This window comes from Colletotrichum lupini, chromosome 3 (assembly GCF_023278565.1).
Source record: "Colletotrichum lupini chromosome 3, complete sequence".
Classification (NCBI taxonomy): Eukaryota; Fungi; Ascomycota; class Sordariomycetes; order Glomerellales; family Glomerellaceae; genus Colletotrichum; species Colletotrichum lupini.
In genome coordinates this window covers 4,581,250-4,596,358 of record NC_064676.1, presented here as the reverse complement: position 1 = coordinate 4,596,358, position 15,109 = coordinate 4,581,250, and the positions used below count along the sequence as shown (strand labels likewise).

The following is a 15,109-nucleotide window of genomic DNA, read 5'->3' as shown; positions in this document are numbered from 1 at the left end:
ACATCAACCCTCCCACGTGCCTCTTTCGTCTTTGTACTTTGCGCCTTCATGATATCCGTAAATTTCCACCGTCTTCACATGACAGCGCAGCAGGGGACCTCGATCCCAGCGTCCTGCTTACTCGGCCCCGCCCCGATCTTGATGCCGTGAGTGATCTTCTTGATCACCCGCGCCTGGTTGCGGTCGTAAAGCCCGTACAGGTCGTGCGTCGGACACGGCCGCTTGTCCGCCATTTGGAGCCGCAGAGGCCTCTTCGCGATGCCGCTGCCGAATTGTCCGCACGTCGTGTAGCCCATGCCGGGGCCGCATTGCACGGCGATCTCGCCCCAGACGCATTTGCACTTGACGTGCTTGTAGATGAAGACTTCGCACATCTTTCCTTTTTGGAGGGGTATGATATGGCAATGATGATGACGTCGAAGAAAAGTCTTGTTTATGCTGTTCTTGGTCTCGATTGCCGCGATATGAAGGTAGGGAAGTTTGGGAAGGTGGTATGGTACGTGCGGGCTAGGTAGATGCTACTTCCTACTTCAGATTACAGGCACAAGATATTCCCAATGTGTTGTTTACTTGTTTACTCATGAGCAGCATTGCCTTTGAAGATACTTGATTCGATACTTTTAGGCCTGCTTTCTACTTATATAAACACCACCACACGCCAGAACTTTACACTTCCGTGTCTGCCAATGTTTGCACTACAGCTACGTGGCTAACTCGGTGACTGGGTCAGAGGCGCTTCCCCATCACGAAGGGTGCTGCTCTCCCCAGTACCGAAGCCTCGGTCAGAGTAATCCTCGGCGTCCAGCATGCGCGCCAGCAAGGCCTCGATTCTCAGGGACGTTTGCTCGAGAGAATCCAACCTGCTGCTGACGTCTTGCATGTCCTCGCTTCCCGTAAAGGACCCGCGCAACTTGGACGACACGCCCGGGAACATCGAATCTCTCCTAAGAGGCGACTTCTTCCGCATGGTATCATTTGTAATGGACCGAGTGAATTGTCGCCGGATGAGATGGTGCGTGAGCTCGTCGTCCACCGCAATCTCCTCCTCGACGGACTCGGGCGGCGGTAGGTCGAACACGGCTCTTATGTCGCGGTGGGCCGTTATGCGCCACTTCTCCCAGAACCATTGCTTGACCCTCGGGTACAGCGTAAGGCTGCTAGACTGTTTCTTCTCCGGCTGCGGCGCTGGCCAAAGGATTCTGCGTTCTGCCACCGCGATGATCAGTAGTAGCGGAAGGTTGACTAGCCGAACGCTAGCTACATGTATCTTATGGAACCATCGTGGGGTGAGGATGAATTTGAGCGGAATAAGGACGAAGACGGCCAGGATGTTGAAGGGGGGCTGGTACGCAAAAATGGCATCACCCTTGACTCCTTCTAGGGTCAAGACGGCCTTGCGGAACATTATCTCTGCAGTCGCGTTCTTAACGATCGTGCTAAATGTATTGGAAAGCATCGAGACGAGGATGGTGAGGAACAAAGTGTTTCCCAGGAAGGCGAAAGCGACCATTAGGACAGGACCTAAGATGGGGTGAAATTGAACCTAGTGGAAATTACTATTAAGCCTGACGTATAGAAAAATAGGCGAAGAAGAAGAAGGGATTCTTACCGATTCGTTGATGCCCGTCCCGTCAAGTCCAAACCAGATCCAGAGCATCCACTTACTGATAGTGCTACATTTGGATTAGAAGCTGTACACGGTAGGCCAATTCCTGGAGCAACTTACACTGGAGGATGTGCACCTTCACCAAGCCACAGAAGCGACAGTAGAAAGCCGCCGAAACACCATGCCGACAAGAACGTGAGAAGGACAAAGTCCGACATCATGGACCGCAAGGAGAGAAACACCAGATTATCCGATAGCAAGTTGAAGGCAAGACGCGGGACCAGTACTGGGGCACCCATCGCAAGTACATCGAGAGCTTGTTGTTTTGGAACAAGTTCTCCGACTCGAGCTCCATGGATGCGCAGTACCGCGTATACAACATAGATGCCAATGAAGCCAACATCAAGGAAGGACCACAGATTCTGGGTGTAAACGTGCCTGTCTTGTCGTGAGTGACGCTGCTGTTTGTAACAAGAGTTGGGTCCTCTTACCAGCCATGCTCCAAAATAGTAGCAAATTGATCGAGAGACCACCCGAAGGCATAGACGGCGAAACAACCTTCCAAGACGGTGAAAGTCTCAGGCTTTCGCTCGGCCATGACAAAGAGATAGAGCGCCAGCAGAATCAGGAACTGGAAAACCTCGAGAATGTTTCTGGTACGAGGCACAAGCAGTCGATATTGGTCCAGTAGTGGCCCTTCGCGTGGGTTGTAGAGTGAGATAGGCTTGAGTTTGTAGTGGTCTGGAATAATGTCCATAAAGCTCGAAGGAGTGTAGACAATACGGCCTTCGTAAATGGCATCGACGCTTGAGACCGTTGTTAGTGTCTGCCCCAAACTATAATCTGCAAGGCGAGAACCTACACTTTCTGGCAAGGAGTAGCACTGAGGAAGTATTTACTCTCAGTCAAGATGGCAACTTCGAGCGAAGGAAGCATGCGGTTGTAGCTGCGATAGGACTCCGTCGAGGCTGCCTCACGAATCCCGGCCGGTGCCATCTGAAAGGGCTCAAAGCCGGCAACCAGGATGTGTGCTAGCAGCACTAAACCATCAGGCCCTTCATTGTCCTCGCTAAAGCGCCTCAATATTCGCGTTGCCACCAGCTCGCATAGAGCTGCGCGACTGTAATTGACATTTTGTCGATTGTTCAAGTGAGATTGCTCATATAGGAACTGAGCGCGGTTCACAAGCAGGCAATACACTTGTGACAGTCAGGTTATTTGCAACAAAACGACTCCGCGCAATCGGGATCGATCTCGGTTTCTACGAGATTGAGGATCGAGGTGAGAGAGACGGATGACTTTGAACATACCTATGGAGATGTCGTCGAGCTCATACAATTTGTCGACAAGTGGGCGGACGACGGCGATGTTGATACGCACATCACGAAGTTGTTCCAAACTCAAATAGTCTTCAACAATGGAGATGATGTCTCGTCGTATACGGTGAATATTCGTGTATACTGGTAAGTGGCTGTGAGGATTGACCATGCAGCCATAGAGAGGAACTTGAAACTCAGAGGTGTGACTGGCACGGTTCCGTTGCAGCAGCGGCCGTTCTTCCGGAAGCTGGAGGCGTGCCCGTCGGGTGCGCTCCGACATAGTATGGCCGGACTGTATCGAACTTCCCTTCGTGATGGTATAGAATGTAGCGTAGGCGACGGTGATGTGACATATGGCTGGAGCTAGGGTCGATAGGACATTTAACGTGTAGACAGAGCTCAGTCGTACGTAATAAGTGAGCTATGGGATGTTTGGCGGAAGAAACTGGCGGTGATGGTGAGAAGACGGCGCGATACACCCACGTGGATAGTGGCAAGTTAGGGGCTGCCCCCACGCTCTCGCCTGTCACAATCCGAGTGGGCTGCTCAAGTTGTTATACTAGATAGCCGGGGAGTCAGTTACAGCCAGGAAGGTGCAACACTAACAACAACAAATGCTAGAGTGGTGGTGGGGAGTTGGTAGCAGGGTGACCGCAAGAGACAACAAATGTCGGCGCCTCACAGATAGCAGAGATGACGCAGATATCGGTAAGGTAGATATTAGATAGGATGCGGATGGAGTAGGACAGGGGACGACACGGCTCTTGGCTCCACGGTGCATGGGGACGCTAAAAGTAGAAGCACATCTGCTTTCAATGCGAGCCTGAGCCCGACAAGGTGGTCTGGGGTAACTAAGGCAAAGAAAGCATCGCCCGCGCGTCAAGTTGTGGAATGTTGTGGAATGTGATTCTTAGCCAGAACTAGCATTCATGAAGCGGCAGCGGCAGCGGCGGCATGCTGCATGTGAAGCATCGGCCGCGTCTAGTACGGGATACTGCGTATAGTGATGAAGAGAGCCGCAGAAGCAGCGGAGGGGAGATACGCCAGGCCATTACAGAAGAGAAGGACAGAGGAGAAGGAAAGTAGTACACACTGACTCGGTGTTCAGGTTGCGACACGGCAATATTGCTGGCTCGCCAGTTGTTCAGGAATTCCTCTTTCTTCGTCTGGTGTGTGTAGTCTCATGAATGACGACACATGCGTCGCGCAAACGCCCGGCTGTGTCCGAATTGTCTTGTCCTAAGCTTCTGCAATGTACGCTGCAACATCAACTGGATCCGTAATTGATGGGTGAAGAAGACTGAGATAAACCAGCACTCGCGCTAGCAAGCCTTCTAGCTGGCTGTGAACTCGTAGCTCCTAGGTACTGAGGAAGGGGGGACGGGAGTTTGAAGTCGTGCACGGTGCCTCTCACCTTTCTCGGGCTGCCAACTTTTGTCGTCCGAGGCAATTCGAGGCTACTCTTTGCTGCAGTTCTTCAGCCCAGGCATGGCACACCTTGCAGCATCCAGCCTGAATCCAAGTGATTGGGCCACAAGCTGAGTGTAGTACCGGTGCACTGAGCGGTGTGTGTATGTGTGCGTGTGTTCAGCTCCACGTCCACACCCACGTCTTCTGAATCTGATGGGTCAAAGGAAAAAGAGCGCTAGCCGCATCAAGCGTCAGAGCTTAGCTGCTTGTATTACATAATGCCGCTCTTGGCCGACGACGCCTACCAAAAAGTTGCTCTAAACAGTGCCATCCAGGGACCTTATCTTTCACGCGGTCAATATTGGCGGGGCTCATGGAGCTATCTTTATATATCGGAGCTCACCAACGCTCGCGGCAGGGCGGTCGATGCTCTTTTGTAATAAGGTAGTTTTTGATTTAATCGCCGGCATCAAACATGGGTGACCTCTCAGGCACCTTCTGAAGCTCTCAACATTGGGGGATATTTGTTCTTTTTTCATTTTAGGATAAAGTGCGGTAAGCTACGAATTTCGTCATCGATGCTCCCATTCATCCCTCCATTGCGCATTTCCTATACGCCAGACGTTTCTCATCAATTTTTTTCACCCCAGTCCTGCCGAGTCTTCCGGGAAGAATACTACCATCGGACTATGGAACGCAAAAGCTCATCTTCGTAATCGCTAAACCACTTTACAGGTTGACAGACTTGCGGAAGTTGGCACCGGCGTAGACGGCGTTCTCACCAAGCTCCTCCTCGATGCGGAGGATCTGGTTGAGCTTGGCAAGGCGCTCGGAACGGGCCGGGGCACCGGTCTTGATCTGGCCAGCCCGGATACCGACGACAATGTCGGAGATGGTGACATCCTCAGTCTCACCGGAGCGGTGAGAAACCATGACACCCCAGCCGTCGGCGTAGGAGTCCTTGGCGGCCTGGATAGACTCGGTGAGGGTACCGATCTGGTTGACCTTGAGGAGAAGGGCGTTGGCAGCCTTGAGCTCAATGGCCTTCTTGATGCGCAGGGGGTTGGTGACAGTCAAGTCGTCACCAACGATCTGGATATCCTGGGTCTTGTAGAAGTAGCTCCACGCCTCCCAGTCGTCCTCGGCGAAGGGGTCCTCAATGCTGACAATGGGGTACTTCTTGGCGAGGTCAGAGTACTGCTGAGCAAGCTGCTCGTAGGTGATCCACTTGGTGGGGTCGCTGTCGGGGTTCTTGAAGTCGAGGTCGTACTTCTTGGCGTCCTCCTTGTAGAACTCGCTGGAGGCAACGTCCATGGCGATGTTCATCTGGCCAGTGTATCCAGCCTTCTCAATGGCCTCAGCAATGAGCTCGAGGGCCTCCTCGGCAGTCTGGATATCGGGGGCAACACCACCCTCGTCGCCGACGTTGCCGGCGGACTGGCCGTACTTCTTCTTGGCCAGACTCTTCAGGATCTGGTAGACCTCGGCACCCTGGCGGAGGGCCTCGGAGAAGGAGGGGGCAGCACTTCACAATTGTTAGCTGATGGAACAGAACAGGCCGAAGGAGATTCGATGCGTGGGTCAACTTACGAAGGAACAATCATGAACTCCTGGAAAGCGAGGCGGCCACCGGCGTGGGAACTGTAGCATGGAGTGAGCAAATGTTGGATGGCAGTAGTAACAAGGAATCGCTTACCCTCCGTTGAGGACGTTCATGAAGGGAACGGGAAGGACGTAGGGCTTCTTGGTACCGGCCAAGTCGGAGACGTGGGCGTAGAGAGGGACACCCTTCTCAGCAGCACCGGCCTTGGCGACAGCCAGGGAGACACCGAGAATGGCGTTGGCTCCGAGCTTGGTCTTGTTGGGGGTTCCATCGAGGTCGATGAGGAACTTGTCGACCTTGGTCTGGTCCTTGACATCAAGGTTCTCCTTGATCAGAGCAGGGGCAATGACGGAGTTGACGTTCTCAACAGCCTTGGTGACACCCTTGCCAGCCCACTTGGTCTTGTCACCATCGCGGAGCTCGCAGGCCTCGTGCTGGCCTGTTCAATGGGTTATATCAGCTTCTCGATACTTTTTATCTCTCGGCAGGGGTAGGATGCGAGGACGAGGACGACGTACCAGTGGAAGCACCGGAGGGGACGATGGCACGGTGAAGGCCGGTCTCGGTGACGACGTCGACCTCGACGGTGGGGTTGCCACGGGAGTCGTAGACGTAGCGAGCGTGGATCTTGGTGATGGCCATGTTGTCTCGTGTGATGGATTTGTTCCTAACGAAGAGGGGAGAGAGAGGTCAGTAGATGGTCGTGGGGGGAGGGAAAGGCTTTATATTGGCAGAAGGCAGAAAAGAGACAAGTGGGTGAGTCAACAATGTGATAGGACCGATTGGGGGAAATTGCTAAGCTTGCAAGTGCTCGCTCCTTGACCGGACAGCAAGAATTGCCTCAGGGTGGGATGGCATGGTGGGGTGATTCTTCGGACACAGCTTGCAAGCTCCTAGGTGTTTCCCCAAGACCATCGCCAGGTGCAGTGGAGTGGAAACGTATGATGAGACAACTTACTTGTGGAGTTTTGATTGATAGAGCCGGAGTAAGACCTCAGCAATTACTTGCGTATGAAGGAAAAAAGATGAGGTTGAAGTGATGGAAGAGAGGTTGATGGCGACAGAGGCGGGGGTGAGGGACAGCAGGAGCACGGTGGGAGCAGATTGTTTTGGAGGGGTCGTTTCCCTCCTCAGGTAAGGGTAAGGTAGGTACCTTCGTTTGCAACCCCACCTGCCCTGCTGCTGCACCGGAGTCCTGAGTCCTGACGTGAGGTGAGGTACCTGCGGTAAGGTATCATAAGTTGCTTAACTTAGCTCGGGGCAGGTGCACACAGCGCCATTGGATCGCTCAAAAGATTGGGGGTATCTTGGACGGATGCCCAATCGCTTTTTCTCGAGACGAGGCGGGGCATCTGCCCTGTTAGAGCGCTACATGGGCCCCAAGCTCCAAACGGCCAAGAATATCACAAACCAGCTTCGTTTCAAAGTATCTTTGGTACTGGTCTTAGCACCGCCTCACCACGATAAATGCATCTTTGGTGAGGGCCACCTTCTCAACAAACCAAGCAATGAAAACGCTGCCCTGCCAAAGCGGCCAGCAGCTGGGAGGGATCTGGAACACGTTTCTGCCCTTGTCTCTCTTCATTGGGCCGTTCTCGCTATTCTCGTCTCTCGTCCCCAGCCCCGAGTCCGGCCTCATAAATTCCATGGCTTTCTGTGTCTTTTCCAGGTGCCCTAATCAGTCACTGACCTCGGTCCTGGACAAAACAAAGGCCGTTGCCATGTCTTGATTCCTTGCCCATCGGCCGTTGGCATCCTCGTGTGGTCTGATTGGCTGCCCACAACCATTGTCTCTCGCACAACGGCTCTCCAGCCATCCATCATCGGGATCTTGTGGACTCTAGGGACTGAGCTTGCGTCAAAGTGCGTCTTCGACAATCTACAAGTCCCGACACCCGATCTTCAAGACGTCTTTTCCCCGGCACCCCGGTCCAACGACGAGCTGCTAATTGGCAATTGAGATCAAACAATGGCATTCTGACTCCACAAATGGTCTGGGACAGGCTGTACGCCATGGATTATCCCGAGGATGTTGCTCGGAATAGCCAGGTGCTAATGCGGTTCTTCCCGATCATGGATCCCGACCCCGTCACCCCGTCCAGTAAAGCCGGGGTAAGACAAGTGTAGGGTCGGCAGGCAAGTCATTATGTAGGCAGCTGATATTGCCTAGAGTAATTTTAACCTAATCGTCTAGAGCTCAAGTGGAAATGACGTCTGGCTTTGACCCGGGGAGGTGGTTCTCGGCCGGGGAGACAGCATGTTAGTCGGCTTGCTTTGGCACACCCGCGTGCCTGCAAGCTCTTTGTCCGCTTTCACCCGAGTATAAGTCCTACATAGCACATCACTGGGATATGGCATTCTTCGAGTCTCTCGGTTGGCTCATATAGACGCTGGCTTCCACAGTAGGATAAACAATTTCCCAGCTTTTGTCGACCTGCTCTTGAAGCAAGGCTCTACGGCCAGCGGAAAGCGCACGTGACAAGTTGTCATTGCTACCAAACATTTCTTCAAGCATTACTCCGTACTTCCGGTGCCTAAGGTCCCCTTGCCTCCCGGGGCCTGCTTTGATCGTGAGGAGACTTTAGGCTCTTTTCGCTAAAGAACTTGTTTTGTAATCGCACGGCAAGTAGGCCGTTGATACAGTTTGGACTCAATGCTGCAACTCGTGCAGATGGAGCAATGTTGGGATCGATCTAACCAATGGCGAAAGTTGAGGATGTGCTACATCATCCCGCTAGCTCAGCAAAGAAGAACTTGCGAATTAAACTGTAAGTATCGGGGGTTTTCAGTCTTGCTTTGTTGCTACGTGCATCCTTTGCAAGGTAATTTCTGCTGTCTTTTCTGATTAGCTGCGGAAGTGTCTAGTTAGACAACTAAGTTATGATGACTGCGGAGGATTTGTGGGATGCACTGTGGTGATATTAATATTTGCGATTCAATATTCTTCACGCCCGGAAATTGACGGCGACATCCCCCACAAGACCTCCGATTGAAATCCGTGTTCTAAGGCCGGCCGGAAGGCAGCAAGTAAGGTAGACCCCGTGTTTCTAGCCCGGACAGCACACCCGGCGGCCCTCCCAGGAAAGCACGGTTACGGCAGTGGGCCGTATCGGGTAGAAGCGGCCTGGCGTGGGTCCGGGCGGCGCTGAGGGAAAGAAAGTGACCTGAGGCATGGGGGGAGAGTTTTCTACCTTTGCCAGCGGTCTGCGCGGCCTGCGTCGGCGCCTTCCACTTCTGAGACTGGAGCATTGATTTGCACAGAAGAACTGGAAGCTTCCCCTCAGCTAGACCCCACGTCTCTGTTGCATGTACCTTCCTTAGACAGCTTGGGTGCCTAGCAGACTGACCGCTTTCGTTCCTTTGCGGCTTTGGCCCCCTCCCCCTCCTCAATGGCGTTCCGTTTCGCAACAAGACGAACGGTCAACCTAACCCCACGCATCGTCAACACGACGGCAAGACCAGTCACGCGCATGTAAGTACACCTATACTCTTATCCGGTCACTTTCCACCTTTGAGTTACCCATTGACCTGACTTCTTCAACAGTCCCTACCGACTACGAAATCACAACGCCTTTGCGACCCGTTCGCCAGTACTCCGAGCTACCCCTCCTCGACGAACCTCACGACTCCAGAACCCTCAGCGCGTCGCTGCTACACGATACTGCTCCTACAAGAGAAGTATGTGCAGACACGGAGAGCATGGCGGCGCTGGCACGCTGAACTACCCTCGGGAACAGCTGCCTACCAACGTCGTCCCGCGCCACTACGATCTTACTCTTGAGCCCAACTTCGAGACGCTCAAGTTCGATGGCTTGGTGAAGATTGACTTTGACGTGGCGGAGGACTCCAACACTATCTCTTTGAACACCCATGAAATCGAGATCAAGAACACTTCATTGTCCTTCTCTGTCGAAGGACAAGAGAAGAGCCTTGGCGAACCAGTCGTCACCTACGACGAGTCGAAGCAATGGCACAGCTTCGAGTTCAAGGAGAAGCTCACCAAAGGCGGCAAGGGTACCCTCGAGATCAAGTTCGTCGGTGAGCTGAACGACAAAATGGCGGGTTTCTACCGCTCATACTACAACAAGCCGGATGGCACTAAGGGTATCATGGCCACCAGCCAGATGGAGCCTACCGACGCCCGCAGAGCCTTCCCTTGTTTCGATGAGCCAGCACTCAAGGCCGAGTTCACCGTCACGTTGATTGCTGACAAGGCCCTGACCTGCCTTTCCAACATGGATGTGGCTGAAGAGAAAGATTTGCCCTCTGGAAAGAAGGCTGTCAGCTTCAACAGGTCTCCCGTCATGTCCACCTACCTCGTTGCCTTCATCGTCGGCGAGCTTAATTACATCGAGACCAACGACTTCAGAGTACCCATCCGAGTGTATGCTCCGCCTTCCGAGGACATCGAGAGAGGCCGTTATGCCTTGGATATCGGTGTCAAGGCCTTGGAGTTCTACGAAAAGGCCTTTGGTCTTCCTTACCCTCTGCCTAAGCTTGACCAGGTTGCCATTCCTGATTTCGCCGCTGGCGCTATGGAAAATTGGGGTCTGGTCACCTACCGTACTGTTGAAGTCTTGTTTGACGACAAGACCAGTGGTGCCGCAGCCAAGGAGCGAGTTTCGACAGTCATCACTCACGAGATTGCTCACCAGTGGTTCGGAAACATTGTGTCTCCGGACTGGTGGCACGCTCTGTGGCTCAACGAAGGCTTCGCCGAGTTTGCGTCTCGCTATTCCATGAACGCCTTCTTCCCCGAGTGGAAGCTCAAGGAGTCTTTCGTCAGGGAAGATCTTCAGGCAGCATTGGGTCTCGACGGACTCAGGAGCAGTCACCCTATTGAGGTCCCCATCCACAAGGCCGAGGAGATCAACGAGATCTTCGATAGTATCAGCTACGCGAAGGGCTCCTGTGTTGTCCACATGCTTTCGGCATTCCTTGGAGAGGATGTATTTATGGAGGGTGTCCGCAAGTACCTTAAGCGTCACGCTTGGGGCAATGCCACTACGAATGACCTGTGGCAAGCCTTGAGTGAGGCTAGCGGCAAGGACGTTGGCTCCATCATGAACATTTGGACCCAGAACGTGGGATACCCCGTCGTCTCTGTCACCGAGTCAGGCAAGTCAATTAGCGTGGAGCAGCATCGCTTCCTGACCACAGGAGACGTCAAGCCCGATGAAGACAAGGTTCTCTACCCCATCTCTTTGAACGTCCGTACGAAGGGGGGTGTCGACAAGGACTTGATGCTCACTACTCGTGACACCAAATTCGAGATTGACGATGCCGAGTTCTTCAAGATCAACGCCGATTCTACGGGATTCTACCGTACCAAGTACGCTATTGATCGTCTGGAGAAGCTTGGAAACGCTGCGGAACTCCTTTCCGTCCAGGACAGAGTTGGTATTGTGGCTGATACGGCTGCTCTCGCAACCTCTGGCTACCAGAAGACCTCGTCTCTTTTGAGTCTGTTCAAGGCTCTTAGCCAGGGAGGCGAGGCCGAGTACCTGGTGTGGGACCAGATCCTCACCCGTCTGGGCTCAATCAAGATGGCCTGGATTGAGGATGATGCTGTCGTTGACAAGCTCACCGAGTTCCAGCGGGAAATTGTCAGCAGTATCGCACACAAGCTAGGATGGGAGTTTTCGAGCAACGATGGCCACGTTGAGCAACAGTACAAGGCTCTCACTTTTAGTGCGGCCGGTATGTCTGGTGACGAGAAGGTTGTTGCTGCTGCTCGGGCCATGTTCGAGAAGTTCGCGGCTGGAGATAAGACGGCGATTCACCCCAACATCCGAAGCTCCGTCTTTTCAATTGTTCTTAAGTTTGGCGGCGAGAAAGAGGTATGCCTGTTCCTTCAAGATGTCATTGAAGCAAGCCATTAACTAAAATCACAGTATGACGCCGTGTACAAGTACTACAAGACCGCTGAGACCGCCGACGAGCGCAACAGCGCTCTCCGAACCCTTGGCCAATCCCGCGACCCCAAGCTCCGCCAACGCACACTGGATCTTTTGCTGAGCGGCGAGGTTCGTGACCAAGATATTTACATTCCGATCGGCAGTCTGCGGTCGAGCAAGGGCGGCATCGAGGCCCTGTTTGACTGGCTGCAAACGAGATGGGAGGAGATCTACACCAAGTTCCCTGCTCAATCTTCCATGATTGGCAGCATTGTGAGCTACTGCACAAGCGGGCTTACCAAGCAAGAACAGCTGGATAAGCTTGACAAGTTCTTCGCGGAGAAGGAGAAGAAGGGTTTCGTGCGTGCTTTGTCGCAGTCCACCGACTCGGTCAAGGCCAAGATCGCATGGACTTCCCGTGATACTGAGGATCTGCGCAAGTGGTTGAATCTTTAGGTGTATATCTTGATGAGGGCGATTGCCAACGTAGCATAAATGCCTGCCATTCCATCCTGGATGGATGAGGGGGGCAGTATATTGCTGGGTTCGGCAGGAAGATTCAAACAAATAACGCATTGTAATAAAATTGGACAAAAAAGAGAACATCTCCGCTTGTCGAGCCCTTCATTTAAAACTATTCAACTGGTACCTGCTACTGTCTTTATGTGCATGAGAGCATCGCATATGATGTGGGTGATTTTATGGTTGTGGTGGACCCCGCGATTGTTTAGGTAGTCGTCATGTAGGGCACTTTCTTCAGCCAGTGCATACTGAGTTTGTGAGACCCGTTCACCTTGAGCTGCCGCCAATCCGTCCAACGTTCATCCTTCACCTCATCCCGCCCAACCGACCGTGTATCTTGGCCGGTCTCGAAGAAATCGAATTTTCATTGAGTTTGATTATCAATTGCACCATTGCTCACATGGAGTCGAAACGAGTTTCGTCGTGGCAGGTCCGCGCCGAGGCCGGCGAGCCTTTTGCGGTGGTCCGGGTCCGCGACCTTCATAGCACGATCAAAGCCGGCACCGACGCTTGGGGCCGCAGGGGCAAGACGCAGCCCGTAGTTGTCTCCGCCGAGCTGTCAATGTTCGAGCCCTTCGAGGCCGCTTCACTCGCGGACAAGGTCAGCGATGACACGGTGCACTATGGCCTCTTGGCCAAGGCGCTCCTCCGCATACTGGACAACGTGAACCGCTACGAGGACGATTTAAGCCTGGAAAACGCCATGCAGATGATCTGGAACGCGTTGACTGGGTACCACGTCTCCGGGTCTGAGGCTGATGGTCTCACGGAGCCGGCATTCCTGAAGGACAAGCTGCCCAGAATTCGCTACCTGGATATCTCCCTCGCCCTACCAAAGGCATCGCTGCTCGGTAGTAGCGTGAGCCGGTCTTACTCCTTGGCCCATGGCTTCCATAATGGTACCCAGGTATGGGCGGTCTACAGCTCAAGTCTACGCATCAACGAGCTGCGCGTGCCTACGCTCATCGGAGTCAATGACAACGAGAGACTAGCGAGGCAGGTTGTCGTGGTCAGTATCGAGATCGAGGGCTACATTGGAAGGTCGGATAATTACGTCGAGATCGAGTCCTTCGTTGTAAAGGTTTGTGACTTCTTCTTCCTCTTATTCGCCGTCTTGATAGTTCTTCACTCCGTCTACATATATATGGATCATTGCTGACTCAAGTCGTGGTACCAAAAGATTCTGGGCGACTCTTCCTTTGAGACGCTTGAAGCCCTCGGTCCCGCTATCACTACGGGGATCAGGCGGTGCTACCAAGAACGATCAGATATTCATGAGCCTCTCAACAATCCAGCAGACTGGACTATCAAGGTCGTCATGGAGAAGCCGACTGCCATCACCATGGCCGCGGCCTCGTGTGTGGAGTATAGAGAACCGCCTCAGGCAAAGCCATAGTCAAATCCATCGTTTTCGTAAAGAAAGAACCACATCAACTTAAGTCTAACATTGTTCGCTATACCGAGGTTGACGGTGAGAGAGTTCACAAAGTTTTCGCTATCGTGCCATCTCTCCCCCTTGATCTGTGCCATTTGCCGTCATGAAATCTCACTCAAACCCCCCCCTTCACCGATCCGTAGGCCTGTCGAGTTTCCTACTACTCATGCCTCAAACTTGTCACATTGGGGCACATCTCCATTGGTAATCTCCCGAATGAACGCGGGATCCGGGTCAAAGAGCATGACGTGGAAATGCTCAACCGCGTGAACGGACTTGAGACTCCGCCAGTTCTTGAACCAAATGACCTAGTCATCATCGTCAGCTCCACTCAAGTCCATATTGCAGGTCCGTTCTGAAGATGGGCACCGCCAAATCATGACAGAGGAGAAGAGAGGATGAAAACTCACAGTATCAGGCTCCGTTCTCGCCCGAAACGTCCCCTCCACAAATCGATCAATCTCCTCCCTCGCTTTCTCTGTCAAATCCCCCGTAGCCGGATTCTCCTCTAGCTCAAACTTCGTCCAAACAACAAGATGTACAATCCGCCCATCAATTCCATACGGCCAATCATTATACAAAATCCTATAATCCCCCTCTGCCTCAAACGGCCTCTTACCCTCAGTAGCCCTCAACGGCTCCTCCCATCCAAGCCGCTGCCTCAGCACAAAGTTCATCACACTCCCGTGCTCCTTGATCAAGTGGTGAATAAACAAGCGGTACCGCCTCAGCTCGCTCGGCACCCGCTGGAACAGATCCAGACGGTTCGTCTCGACGAGCCGCCGGACTTCCGTCCACGTCTGCCGGTTGTAGGCCGCGTCGGGCGTGCTCAGGATCCCGACGTCCTTGGCCGAGAGGTTGCGGAGGCCCTCCGGGCACTCGTCCGTGCGGCGGTCCGTGGGGACGTTGACTTGCCAGTATGGCAGCGCCGTGGCTGCCGGGCCGGAGAGGCTGCCCATGATTTCCGTGTGTTGTGTGTTGTTTGTGGTTTGTGGTTTGGTTGTGGAGGTGTTTTTCTGGCTCAATTGACAAGGTCAGGGGTTCTGTCGAGTAACTTCAAGGTGGTGTATCTCGTATTCAATGCAAAAAGAGGATGGATGTCGTTGTCACCGAGAAAGGGGAAGTAGTCCACGAAGCTAAGAGAGAACGGCGATCTGGACGCTTGCAGGGCTGTCCACGGTTGTCAAAGGACAAGACGGCGAATAAGACCTCTTTACCATATAGGGGGGTGGCCCGCACTATTTAGCCTCTTGTTGCCCGTAAAACGGAGTGCCAATATGCCCGCATCAAAAACCTAACAAATCTTGCTTTCGGTGA

At 53.3% G+C, this 15,109-nt stretch overlaps 7 protein-coding genes across 7 annotated transcripts; 2 read left to right on the top strand and 5 right to left on the bottom strand.

The window, feature by feature from the left end:
* Positions 1-74: 74 nt before the first annotated feature.
* On the bottom strand, positions 75-374 carry CLUP02_06143 (uncharacterized protein; the record flags this gene model as incomplete). The annotated part of the gene is made up of 1 exon (XM_049285146.1): positions 75-374. The coding sequence occupies one exon, from the start codon at positions 372-374 to the stop codon at positions 75-77; it is 300 nt and encodes a 99-aa protein (XP_049142289.1).
* Positions 375-709: 335 nt separating this feature from the next.
* Positions 710-3,322, bottom strand: CLUP02_06142 (nonselective cation channel; the record flags this gene model as incomplete). Its single annotated transcript, XM_049285145.1, has 6 exons — positions 710-1,543; positions 1,610-1,673; positions 1,727-2,044; positions 2,098-2,412; positions 2,469-2,805; positions 2,917-3,322. Coding segments are annotated over 6 exons (2,274 nt in total), but the record flags the coding sequence as incomplete, so codon positions are not given.
* A 1,742-nt stretch (positions 3,323-5,064) lies between these two features.
* CLUP02_06141 (phosphopyruvate hydratase) lies at positions 5,065-6,580 on the bottom strand (the record flags this gene model as incomplete). Its single annotated transcript, XM_049285144.1, has 4 exons — positions 5,065-5,860; positions 5,926-5,976; positions 6,032-6,377; positions 6,457-6,580. 4 exons carry the CDS (start codon positions 6,578-6,580, stop codon positions 5,065-5,067), a joined length of 1,317 nt encoding a protein of 438 aa, XP_049142287.1.
* A 1,212-nt stretch (positions 6,581-7,792) lies between these two features.
* Positions 7,793-8,065, top strand: CLUP02_06140 (uncharacterized protein; the record flags this gene model as incomplete). The annotated part of the gene is made up of 1 exon (XM_049285143.1): positions 7,793-8,065. A coding segment is annotated over one exon (273 nt), but the record flags the coding sequence as incomplete, so codon positions are not given.
* Positions 8,066-8,128: 63 nt separating this feature from the next.
* Positions 8,129-9,111, bottom strand: CLUP02_06139 (uncharacterized protein; the record flags this gene model as incomplete). Its single annotated transcript, XM_049285142.1, has 4 exons — positions 8,129-8,210; positions 8,284-8,497; positions 8,560-8,659; positions 9,004-9,111. The coding sequence occupies 4 exons, from the start codon at positions 9,109-9,111 to the stop codon at positions 8,129-8,131; spliced, it is 504 nt and encodes a 167-aa protein (XP_049142285.1).
* Positions 9,112-9,327: 216 nt separating this feature from the next.
* CLUP02_06138 (peptidase family M1) lies at positions 9,328-13,877 on the top strand (the record flags this gene model as incomplete). The annotated part of the gene is made up of 6 exons (XM_049285141.1): positions 9,328-9,410; positions 9,483-11,778; positions 11,833-12,275; positions 12,619-13,438; positions 13,523-13,713; positions 13,847-13,877. The coding sequence occupies 6 exons, from the start codon at positions 9,328-9,330 to the stop codon at positions 13,875-13,877; spliced, it is 3,864 nt and encodes a 1,287-aa protein (XP_049142284.1).
* Positions 13,878-13,956: 79 nt separating this feature from the next.
* On the bottom strand, positions 13,957-14,751 carry CLUP02_06137 (uncharacterized protein; the record flags this gene model as incomplete). Its single annotated transcript, XM_049285140.1, has 3 exons — positions 13,957-14,100; positions 14,203-14,270; positions 14,412-14,751. The coding sequence occupies 3 exons, from the start codon at positions 14,749-14,751 to the stop codon at positions 13,957-13,959; spliced, it is 552 nt and encodes a 183-aa protein (XP_049142283.1).
* Between the last annotated feature and the right edge of the window lie 358 nt (positions 14,752-15,109).